Source organism: Equus przewalskii, chromosome 1 (assembly GCF_037783145.1).
Source record: "Equus przewalskii isolate Varuska chromosome 1, EquPr2, whole genome shotgun sequence".
NCBI classification, from domain to species: Eukaryota; Metazoa; Chordata; class Mammalia; order Perissodactyla; family Equidae; genus Equus; species Equus przewalskii.
Window position 1 is genome coordinate 155759851 of NC_091831.1, and position 12272 is coordinate 155772122.

The 12272-nt window shown below is 35.5% G+C and overlaps 1 protein-coding gene across 1 annotated transcript; it reads right to left on the reverse strand.

Moving 5' to 3' along the window:
• Positions 1 to 8530: 8530 nt before the first annotated feature.
• On the reverse strand, positions 8531 to 9472 carry OR4K13 (olfactory receptor family 4 subfamily K member 13). The gene has a single exon (XM_008533710.2). The coding sequence runs from the start codon at positions 9467 to 9469 to the stop codon at positions 8531 to 8533; it is 939 nt and encodes a 312-aa protein (XP_008531932.1). The 5' UTR covers positions 9470 to 9472.
• Between the last annotated feature and the right edge of the window lie 2800 nt (positions 9473 to 12272).

The window sequence follows — 12272 nt, forward strand, 5'->3', positions numbered from 1 at the left end:
GATTTAAAGTCTTTGTCTGGCAAGTTAAATATCTGTGATTCCTTAGGAATAATTTCTGTTAATTTCATCCGTGAATGGGGCCATACTTATTATATCTCTTCATGTTTTGTTTTGAGATTTTTGGTAACAATGGGACATTTTAAACATTAAAATCTGGTAACTTGGAAATCAGATTTTTCTCATAGTTTTTGTTCTTGTTGTTGTTCCTTGCTATAGCCATTAGGTTTATTAGTGACTTTTCTAAACTATTTTTATAAAGTCTGTATTCCTTATCATGAATAGTCTTAAAGTATCTAATATTTTAGTGTGTGTTCAGCTAGCATTTTGACAGAGATTTTCTTGAATGCCAGGGACAAATGAGAGAAAGAGAGAGAGAAATAAGGACAGATGTATAGAAAAGAAAGGAAGAAGGAAAGAAAGGAAGAAAGAACATCTCTGAGTCTTTGCAGATTGGCTCTGTGCTAGAGCACTTACTCAGTGCTTCAACAGGCCATTTACAACTCTGTCTTAGGCTTCACTTTCTGCTTCACTTAGCTTAGCGATCAGTCAGAGGTGAAAGCTTAAAGTCTTCTCATGTTTTCTTTTCTTTTCTTTTTTTTTTTTTTTTGAGGAAGATCAGCCCTGAGCTAACTACTGCCAATCTTCCTCTTTTTGCTGAGGAAGACTGGCCCTGAGCCAGCATCCATGCCCATCTTCCTCTATGTTATACATTGGACACCTACCACAGCATGGCTTTTGCCAAGCGGTGCCATGTCGGCACCCAGGATCCGAACTGGTGAACCCCGGGCCGCCAAGAATCAGAACGTGCGAGCTTAACTGCTGCACCACTGGGCCGGCCCCTCATGTCTTCTTTTGAACAGATGTCCTGTCCTGGTTATGCACATGGCTTTCTAATTTCCCAATATATACAGTTACTCTTGAATGAAATAATTTCCTAAAGAAACTCGCCAATTTTTTTCTCCCAAATTTTGGTGCTCTATTGTATGCTTGAACTATAAGCTTTTGTGCCAAGTGTCTGTGGATTGTTTATTTGCATTGCAATATTTTTGAGGAGTGTTGTCTGCTTTTCCACCTTGAGTGAGTTCCAGGATAGGTGAAACAAAGATCAAGTGTCTTTCATCAGTACTTCAGGTACCCTAAGGACAAGTGAAAATAGGCAAATAATATTTTAAGAATAAGGTTTGTTTTGCTCCCTCCAGAACTTTAATTATGTCATTCCACAGCCTTCTGACCTTCATAGCTTTTGATGAGCTATCAGCTGTTAACATATTGAAGGTCCCTTGTATGTGATGAGTTTTTCTTTCTTTTTTACTGGTTTAAATATTCATTATTTGTCTTTAGCATTCAACAGTTTGACTATGATGTGGGTAATTGTGAATCTGAATTTATTGAGGTCCCTAAGATTTTTTTGATGTGTATATAACTGTTTTTCATCAAACTTATGAAGTTGTTTGCCATTCTTTCTTCAACTATTCTTTCTACTCCTTTCTTTTTCTCTGAACTCCCCTTATGTACATGATAGTACTGTTTCTTCCTGTTCCTTAGACCAGGTAATGTTACCTACCTTGTTTTCAAGTTCACTGATATTTTCTTTTGACAGCCAAAACTGCAGCTGAGTCCCTCTAGTGAATGTTTCATTTTTGTTATTGTACTTTTTTCATTCCAGAATTTCTATTTTTTATTATTTCTCTTTATTAATAGTCTGTATTATTCTTGTGATTGAATATTCCTCACTCATATGATATCAGGTTAGCAAAATACTGGGCCATCATCAAGCTTATCTTCCTGTAGCAGATTACATTTTACAAAGACAGTTTCATCAATATCTTTCATTCCACATATTTTCCTGCAATATGACCATGCCTTTTCCTATCGTGATCTACAGTCTGAGAGGCTAGACATAAAGGAAGAAGTCATCTTGAAAATGAGTACTCCAATTCCAAGGTGCATTTAATTCTAAAATAAGCTGACCCTATGTGACTCAGACATGAACTGCTCAGCTGAGCCCTTCCCCGAGCATTAACCCACAACACTGCAAGCAGAGTAAAATGGCCATTTAAGCCAGAACATTTTGGGAAGCAATTTGTTACTCATCAAATTGGAACACTCACCCACAATCTTTCTCCTAGAACTGTAAGATTACCTCAAATAAGCTTCTATGTTTCCACATTTCCCTCTACTCTACTCTTTTTTAAAATCTACTGTCCTAACGAAACAGGAGCTGGCCCCATGGCATAGTGGTTAAGTTCAGGGTGCTCTGCTTTGCAGGTCAGGTTCATGGGTTTGGATCCCAGTCACAGACCTACACCACTCATAAGCCATGCTGTGGTGGCAACCCACATATAAAGTAGAGGAATATTGGCACAGATGTTAGCTCAGGGCTAATCTTCCTCAAGCAAAAAAAGAGGAAGATTGGCAACAAATGTTAGCTCAGGGTGAGTCTTCCTCAGCCAAAAAGAAAAAAAAAATTAATATTGCTTTTCGACTACTTTTCCTGCTTCTCTTATCAGGAATTATTTTTTGAAAACAATCTAGAGTTGATCTTCATGCCTTCAAAAACCCTCTGCCCTAGCCTATAAAAAAAGTTCTGAGGCCAAATCAGCCACTGTTCTTGGTTACCGAAGAACACCAACACTTAGTCAGGCAACTGCTACTGCTGCTTTCCTTAGAACTCGTTTTACCTTTTCTGCTTCTGCTGCTTTGTTGAGGATTCCTAGGCTTCCATGCTGGTTTGACTCTGGTTAGCTGCTCATATCAGAAATATGATCCCATTAGAAATACCCACAGAGTAAAAGAAGAGAAAACTTCAATGACATCTGTTAAATTATAGTATTTTTCTTGTTTTTCTCTAGAATTGCCTACACTTTAATGTTTCAAGATTAAGGATCACAGCAATTCCATCCTACTCTATTACCTAACATAATGATTGTATAAGCTAGGCACTCATTAAATGTTTCTTGAAATAACATATTTTTCAATGGAATCTCTGCCACTCACAATAAGAGAAGATAATGCTAAAATTGCTATAACCGAGGGAAAGTTCTTGATATATGCATAAATAAAAGCTTTGATAACCATACATGTTAGGATAATAGGGTAAATTCTACAGGTACCAACAAATAAAAAAGGGCTCAATACACCTGATATCAATATATAAGCTGGGATTTCTGTCAGTAATCTGTAACTATACTAGTTACCAAAGTACAATTTTTGCTATAACAAGATCTCTTCTACTTACTCTTTTCTTCCTCTGCTAATCCCATGTCCCTTTTAGTCTCTGAAATACATTAGTTGATCATGTCAGTGTCACACCAAATTGAAAATGGTTAAGACATAATTGATTTCCCTTAAATCTTTAAATCTTCATCTTATAATTAACCAACTCATTAATTGATTAAAATAATCTGCTCTGACAACCTATTATATGCCAGAGATTGAGCAATGATCTAGTGGGAATAAGAAAAAGGAGACATCATTGCAAGCCTCAAGGGTTAACTTGGTTAGTGGCACTTGACAAAAAATGAACAAATGAATGCAATAAAACACTGTATTTGGAATGATAGCACCATGTAGCATGGACACCAGGTACACAAAAAAGAAATTGTCAATTTTAACCCAGGAGATCAGGTTTAGGCAAAAACATCATTGATGGCATAGAATCATCTATAATTCTCTCCACTACACCTCTCTTCAGACTTTCTATGGGTAGAATTATAAACTACTTACTGTTTTGTGTTTAGCTTTTTCAATCAACATTCATGTGTAAATTTCATCATATTTGTCATATATAGTCTTTTTTCAAAACCCCAATACCTATGAGCAGGTGTGTCTTACAGTAGAAAGGTTCTGCATCACTTGTCTTAGTCTCAAGTGTATAAGAACAATAAAGTAGCCTTTGCATTATTTGTTCCATGGACTCAGCTTCCAAGACCTCTGTTATGTTTTAAACTCTTTCTGGATTGGGGGAAGGAGGTTATTTATAAAGGTGGTATCCAGGATTTGGATAACACTGTTAGAAGTAACACAGAATTCTGAAAAGATGTGTGGTTTCTAAAAACAGACTGAGTTTGAATCTCAGTTCTTTTACTTGCTAGCTGTGGAAACTTAGCTAAGCTATAAAACCTTTCTGCTTCAATGCCTTCATACATAAAAATGGGGTTAAAAACAGCACCCAGTTCCTAAGATTGAGATACTCAAAGACTTTAATAGATAACCTACTTATTTACTTAATTCCTCATCAGACTCTACTGCGAAATTTTGTCTTTGGCTATAGACTGAAGAATTGCTTTTGACCATTCTTTCTTTAGCAGCCTCAAACAATTCCTATTTTTCTCTAGACATATGAGCCTATTTGACCAATTTTGCTTAATGTAAAATCATTTGGGAGAACAGCTCTGAGAAAATGCTTCCAGTCTTGCTGATTAAGGTGATATTAGGTATTCTACATTTTTACTTCCTCCTGAAATTTGGAAGGGTCATCCACAATTTTTAGGGACGTTAAAGATTTAACTTTGTAAATGTATGGTAGGCAATAGATTTAAATCATGAATATGATTTTGACATCCAGATCATATCTTGTTACTAGCCTGCCTTGCCTTTTTCAGGATAGTTTAATTTCTAATGATAATTTAATGGACTGTGAATGTTTGCTGGAATTCTGGACTTCTTTTTTGGGTACTGAAGGAGGAAAGCTCTCAAAGTAATGTTAAAATTTGTGTGTAAAAATGACTATTTTGAGTAATAGAGAGGCTAATTAGCTTACTGCTTCTTTGGAAGGTACAGGACTTCAGACTGCTTATAAATTGCCTATTGGGGGATTGGAAAGACTCTAACCCACTCTTGTAAACTCTCCTCCCCAATCCTTGATTTTTTGTTAAAAGTTAGGAAACACAGGAGAATGTTGTCACTAGGTGGTGGCAAGCTCCTTACAAACTTTACTCATTTCAGTTTTTGTTGGAAATTGTAACTTTCAACTTTAGATTCATTTTCTTAGATTTCTTATACCAACGAAAAATATTTAATTCTTTTTATTGGAAATGTTGACAATAGCGCCACTGAAATTAGTCAATTTGTCCATGTCAAAGCCAAGTGCAAATTTCAGCTTTTATCATCCCAAATATTATATATCATTTTTGTAAAAATGTGTACAATATTCACCGTATTGCATAAACATATTAAAATCAGAAATTAGCCTCACTGGAGTTGAGCTGTCTCAGAACTTTTAAAACATATATCTATTTTGTTCTTCAGCATTCAGGTAAAAAATTCAAAAAAAGTATTAAGTCCTAGAGATATCATGAACTAAAATATGAAATAAGATATTGAAAAATAGGAAAAAATAGGATTATCATAGATGAGATGTTGTATACTAAGTCTAAGAAAATCAACTAAAATTTTCAATTATTTAGAAAGCTCAGTTTTTACAAGTAATTACAAGTAATTATATATATATGATTATAGATTTTCTTCATTCCAGAAACAATAAGAAAATACAATTGAAAAGTGACCTCACAAAATTAAAATAAAATAATTCATAAGTTTAATATTTTCACTATATAATAAAGAAAGTTATAAAACATTACTGGGGAACGCAAAAGAAGACCTGAATAAGTGCAGAAAAACAAACATGTTCTAGGATAAAACAAGTGCAACATTGTCAATATCACATTTCTGCCTAAATTGATTTATAAGGTGAATTAAATTATAACTACATAATGTTCATATTATTTGATAAAATTATTCTAGTTAATAGCAATGAATAACTGAACTGGTTTCAAAATAGTTTGACAAGGAATAGTAACAAAAGTACTTATAGAATAGATAGATATTAAAATGTAACATAGATTTACAGTAATTAAAAGTTTGCTGTGGGATGAATCTCACAGGCATCATGCTAAGCGAAAGAAGTCATGCTCAAAAGGCCACTTACTATAAGATTCCATTTTATGTGATGGTCTACAAAAGGCAAACTCTAGGGACAAAAGCCAGATCGCTAGCACCAGCACCAGAGAATGCAGAGAGGGGCTGACTACAAAGGGGCACCAGGGATTGTGAGGGGGTTGGTGAAACTCTCCTCTATCATATTTGCGATGATTACATGACTATGCATTTGTCAAGACTACAGAATTGTACGCTAACGAGAGTGATTTTTTTTTTTCTATTTGTAAATTGTACTTTGAAAGTAAAAAGAAGTGCTTGATACTGGTACTAAGAATTGATTGTAGGCTTCTCGGAAGTGTCAATCATCCCTTCCTTCTTGTGAGTTCTGAATCAATTTATAAATGGAAATAGGAAAAAGGAATAGACTAATATCAGTGTTATTACTGGTAAAGTAGTATTGGACTTACACCCCCAAAACTCTTTGTACCACTCCCCTTAAAGTTTAACCCTGGAACCCACATAAAGGAAGAGTTCGCAGAACAAATACTTAACCAGGCAGAGGCAAGGACAACTCTAAAGTGCACATACCTCTTTGAGCAGATAATCCTGAAAGGAAAACTATATGAGAAGAGTTTCCAAATCTGTCCCTAGAAGGCAGGTTCTAACCCCTGACTTTGAGGTTTAACACCAAGAACAGGAAGAAAGAACTCTGTATGCCCGTAGGTGACTGTGAAAGAGCAAGAGAGCAAAATGCTGAGGAGCTCATGCTCAGTCTCCTTTCTAAATCTCAATGATCTATAAATCACACCTCATACCAAGGGGCAGAGTGAGTGAGTGGTATAAGGAAGGAAGTGGCAGAAGGAGAGAAGAAGCTTGTACTTGCTAATATTATCAGAGCGAGTGTTTTGGTACCGTATGCTAAAGGCAGGCAGCATTTTGAGAGAGGATAAAAGTGATTGCTCCTAACAAGGATAGTTGTCAAATTTCACATGACAAAGTGAGCAGAATAGATTATGTTAAAAAATAGTGGTGTGGAGAAAATCAGTAACTCTTTGGGGGAAAACACTGAGTAGTCACTAGTTTTATTCTGAGTGGGCATGAAAGCAATTGATTGCAAATAATTTATATCACCAATTTTTGACAATTAGTTCAACAAATTTTCAGCCACATCCATTAATCAATAATGCCCTTGTAAAAACAGACTCTAGATTACTTTAAGCTTATGATGCAGTCCCATAAAATGTGTTCAGAGAAGAGATATCTCTGGCTAGATATAATTCAACCTGCAATCAAAATATTTTATCCAGAAAATTGATTGCTCAGTATAAAAAACTAAGGTTAATACAAGGTGGCCTTTACGTAGAAAATGACCTATTGATGTGCTGCTGTTATAGTATTTAATATATTATTTTCTGGGTCATAGCTACGATAAATCCAATAGAGGATATAAAATTCTCTTTGGATTTTTGCTGAAGTTAAAAGACAATGGGCAACTCTTGCCATAGCCAGTTACCTTAAACTTCCTTTTGTCTTTTAGTCAGTTCCACACTTAGTTGTCTAGACTGCAAAGAGGAATATCATGACAGAGCTGAAATGGAGGAGGTAACCTTGGAACAGAAGTGGTACAATGTACTAGTTTGGGCAAGAATCGTCTAAGCTTTCTTTTTCTTTCTGTCTTTTTAATTTCAGTATCACACAGTTCTGAACACCAAGGAGTGCCCTATGTCTTCTATTTTATTATCAGAGTGCATTTGCCTACCTCCCTACTTCATCTCTTGCTATCAAAGCCCATGTCCCAGCTCAATGAAATTACGCGAAGTTCCTAGAGTGTGTCCTATTATTTCGTGCTTCTGTGCGTTCTCATATATGTTCCTTTTGTTGGGAATTTCTTTCTCTTCCATGTAGCTGATGCTTACTATAAATGCTACCCCGTTCTGGAAGCGTCCCTGGCCCCTGCCTTGATTTAGATGCCACTCCTCTGCACTGCCACAGCACCCTGTGCATCTGTGTAACATGGTGCTGTTCATGCCACGTGTTTAGTTCACTCTTCTCCATCTATAGGCTGTAAACTCTTTGAAGCCCTGGATGTATCTTCTGGCACTTTGTAGGCTCACAAAATATGTGAAGAATGGGTGAATGCTCTGCGCCTGTGGCAAATGAGTAACTAAAAATTAATACACGTTAACTAGGGATTACTTACAAAGTGTAGTTTTCTAGCACTCAACAGTCATTAACCAGACTTGGCTAAATGACTATGGGGGGTGTCATCTTTGTGCATTTTCTAAATACGAATTACCAACAATAATAACAAAAACTATAATAGCAACAATAATAATGTATTTTGTAAGGATTAAAAACATGCTAAAATAATAAAAGTAACATACAGATAAGTTTTTATAGATAAAGAAACTAAGTCACAGAGAACTTATTCATTTTGTTCAAATTTGCATGACAGGAAGTGCTGAAGGTGGGATTTAAATACACACCTGCCAGACTGTAGATGTCATGCTTTTAACCATTAAAGATGGCGAAAAAGAGGATTGCTTTTTAACAGTTACACTCACTGTTTCCTTATACAAAACTTGAGATGCATTAAAACTTCATTCCTTAATAATGTCCGAAGAACAGATTATCTCTTCAGAAGTGTCATCTACAAAGTGTGTTTTGAATTTATACTTTGAGTCCTTATCTTCTTAATGGCTGCTTTTACTTCTTGATTCCTTAATGTATAAATAATAGGATTTAAGAGAGGTGTGAAAATTGTATAAAATACAGAAAGAATTTTATCTACAGAGTATCTGCTGAAGGGCCATACATAGATAAAGACACATGGGGCAAAGAACAAAGTCACAACTGTGATGTGTGCTGAGAGAGTGGAGAAGGCCTTCGAGGAACCACTAACGGCACGGTGTCTAACTGAGCATATGATGACTGTGTAGGAGACAAGCAAGAGGAGGAAGCAAACCAGGGACAGGAGGCCACTGTCAGCAATGACCAGGAGTTGTAGAATGTAGGTGTCCTTGCAGGCAAGTTTGATCACAAGGGGAAGGTCACAGAAAAAGCTGTCCACAACACTGGGGCCACAGAAGGGCAAATTCAACATGAAAGCCATTTGACTAGATGAATGCACAAATCCAACTGCATAGGAGGATAATAGGAGCCCAGTGAGTACTCGTGGGCTCATGATGGCCATGTAATGGAGGGGTTTGCATATGGCAATATACCTGTCTATTGCCATGGCTACAAGCAACATCATCTCGCTCCCACCTAGGAGGTGCATGAAGAACATCTGAGAATAACATCCCCACCAGGAGATGGTCTTCTGTTCTCGGAGGAAATCCGCAATCATCTTTGGGGTAGCGAAAGAAGCCAGGGTCATATCAATGCAGGAGAGATTGATAAGCAGAAAATACATGGGTGTATGAAGGCGTGAGTCAAAGGTCACAGTCACCAAAATGAGGAGATTTCCTAATACGATCCCAGCATAGACCACAGAGAATCCCAAGAAGAATAAAATCTGAAGATTCTGAGATTCGGAAAGTCCCAGCAAAATGAACTCTGATACCACTGAATTGTTTGACCTCTCCATGTTGTCAACTTGATTCCATAATAATCAAAGTAAGTGAGAATAAGGGGCAGAAAAGTTGTGTTTACAGAAAGGATGGTTCATGTTGATGTCCAATTTTGCCGCTCAGACAGGATACTTGAATTTAGAAGCACCCCCTTTTGGGAAATTTACTTTTGGGAAATTTTGTTTGTTAGCGATTTCCTGCCTGGCATAGAGAAGTATTCCAAATGGTCAGTAGAATTCAGAATACACATTTCTGAAAGGTAAAAAAAAAAAGAGTACATGAAACCACAATTGCATAGGTTGTAAACTTAGAATCAGAAGACCTCAATACAACACCTAGCTGAGCAACTCATTGGGTAACATGGGACAAGTAATTCTCCTTTTGAAGGTTAAGTTTCTCCTCAGTAAAATAAAAATTAAAAAAATGGACGACATGACAGTGAATGCCTCTTTGTACTATAAAGATCTCTGTGAATAAAATAATGATCATCGTTGGTTCTATATTCAAAGAATAGTATTGAGTTTTTTAACTTGGAAATTATAAATGTAGAAAATATATCCAGGATTCTCAAGAATCATATTTTGAAATAGATTCGAGTAAACAACTATAAGTCAAAACCTGAAATTGTCTTAATGTAAGATTTTAGGTCCTGAGAAATGTACCTCTTCTTTTCCCAGCCCCATTCTCTTCTTTTTCCCCCTGCGCCATTCCTGTATCAATCTCTCACAGCTCATTCTACTATTAGTGATGGTTATTGCACGCTTTTTAAGAGTTAAACTCTGTGTGTATGTGTGTGTGTGTATATATATATGTATATATATATAATTTATTCACTCAACATTTAACATTATTCACATCAAATGCCTCTTCTAGGATTTTAGGCAAGTATTACAAAGGATGCAGAAAACCCACAGCCAAATTTAACTGAATTTATTTCATTTTCAGTTTGTATTCGTTCATTTGCTATTACAGAGGATCACTGGTTGGATTGTGCATGTTTATTTATCCCAGGCTTCAAAATGACAAAATGAGAGAGCTTGAGGTAACTGATTTATGTTGGTAAAAGAAATACAGTTCTTTCAGTATAATCATCTAAATTTATGCCATAACTTTGTCATCAGCCCATGCTTATTGCAAAACTGGTTTTACTGGCTTTGCTTTAAAAAAAATTACTTTCATAGCTAATGATTTCTACAGACATCATTTAGTAAATAAAGTATAGCCTTCTTTTTGTGCCATTATTACTTATCACAGAGAGGGTAACACTTCCATGCGAAGGTGCCTTGTCTGAATGAATCCCAGGAATAGGCTTGCATTTCCTTTTCTTATATTCCCATCAATTTCCTGCAGTTTACTCTCCCCATCATCCGAAAGAGAAATAAAGAATCGTAATGCTGTACACTCTGCTTCTTTGAGACAACCCCGTGGGAACATTTATCTAAATGGGGGTGTATTTTTCTATATATAACTGTATTCTTTGGCCCATTTCCTACTCTGAGAAACTTGGATTGATGTAAAGCACTAAATTACATCAAGTACGTAAAGTTATTCATCTCCGTGTCTAGAAAGGTTATAGCTCCTGTCATTTTTATGTTTAGTACTTTAAGGATACATACTAATGCTTCTTAAAACCTAAATTTTGAAACGGAATTTAAAGAGAACAGCACAGTTTTCAAATATACACAGAGTTCATACACATTCTAGCACCTAGAATAGTGCATGACCCTCAAATAACTGTTGAATGAATGAATGAACTATATAATGTATATTTAGAATCTGAATTAAAATCAGTTATACAGTAAAATCCCCAGAAATTGGAAACTGCTAAGTATATTCATTTTCAAATGTCAAATTAGATGTTGAAGCCTTCGAAACAGAAATGGAAGAACTAGTTTTAAAAAATAGAAGTATTTTCCTCCAATTTACTTAAATTAAAGTAGCTTATACTAATGAACAAAAAACAATGGCACATATAACAGAAGGGTAACTAACTGTTAACAGTTTAACAATGTCCTGGATAGCTTTCAAAAAAAATAATACACACGTTAGTACAGTATGCCTGTGTCCGTGTGTTGTGGATATTATTATATGTTTACATTTATATCCTGTTTATTATAAGAACACTATTCATGCTATATGCATAGTCATTTTCCTTGGGTTTGTCAGTATATTAAAAAATATGAGCATATAGAAATTCATAACTTTTTATGACTATATAGAATTCCATTTTGTAGGTGATGCCTAATGTAATCCGCCCACAAAAACAGTTTATTTTTAGGAATTTAGCATTAATTATAAAAATTCTATTTTCATCATATTACTGTGTTTTTTTAAAAACTTATATTTACATAACTATCTTATATCCCCAAATTTTCCTATGCCTTTACAATCAGCCCCTCATCCACTCTAAAAATCCAATACTGTTTTTTAATATTGCAAAAATTCAACGACTGTTTCAGTAAGAACAACTGCAAGGGTTTCTGCATTCTTCATACATTTTTCTTCTATCCTCACTTCTTTTCTTTTAGCTTGACAAATTCCTCTGTCCCTATAACCAAATCCTTCAAGGTACCTCAAGGCCTCTCTTCTGCATAATAGAACCTCCCCTAGATGTGAGACCCATAATAATTTCCACTGTATTTCTGGTCCATTGCATGTGATCTACCGCTCAGTTATTGTTCAGGTATATCCTGTGCCTTAGGTATTAATGTTCTGAAATAGAAGGAACACTAGAACAAGAGTTAGGCATATTTGTTGTAATCCCAGTTCTCTTATTTCCAGTGTTGTGATTCTTCTTTCCTTAAATAATTTTTAATCTCC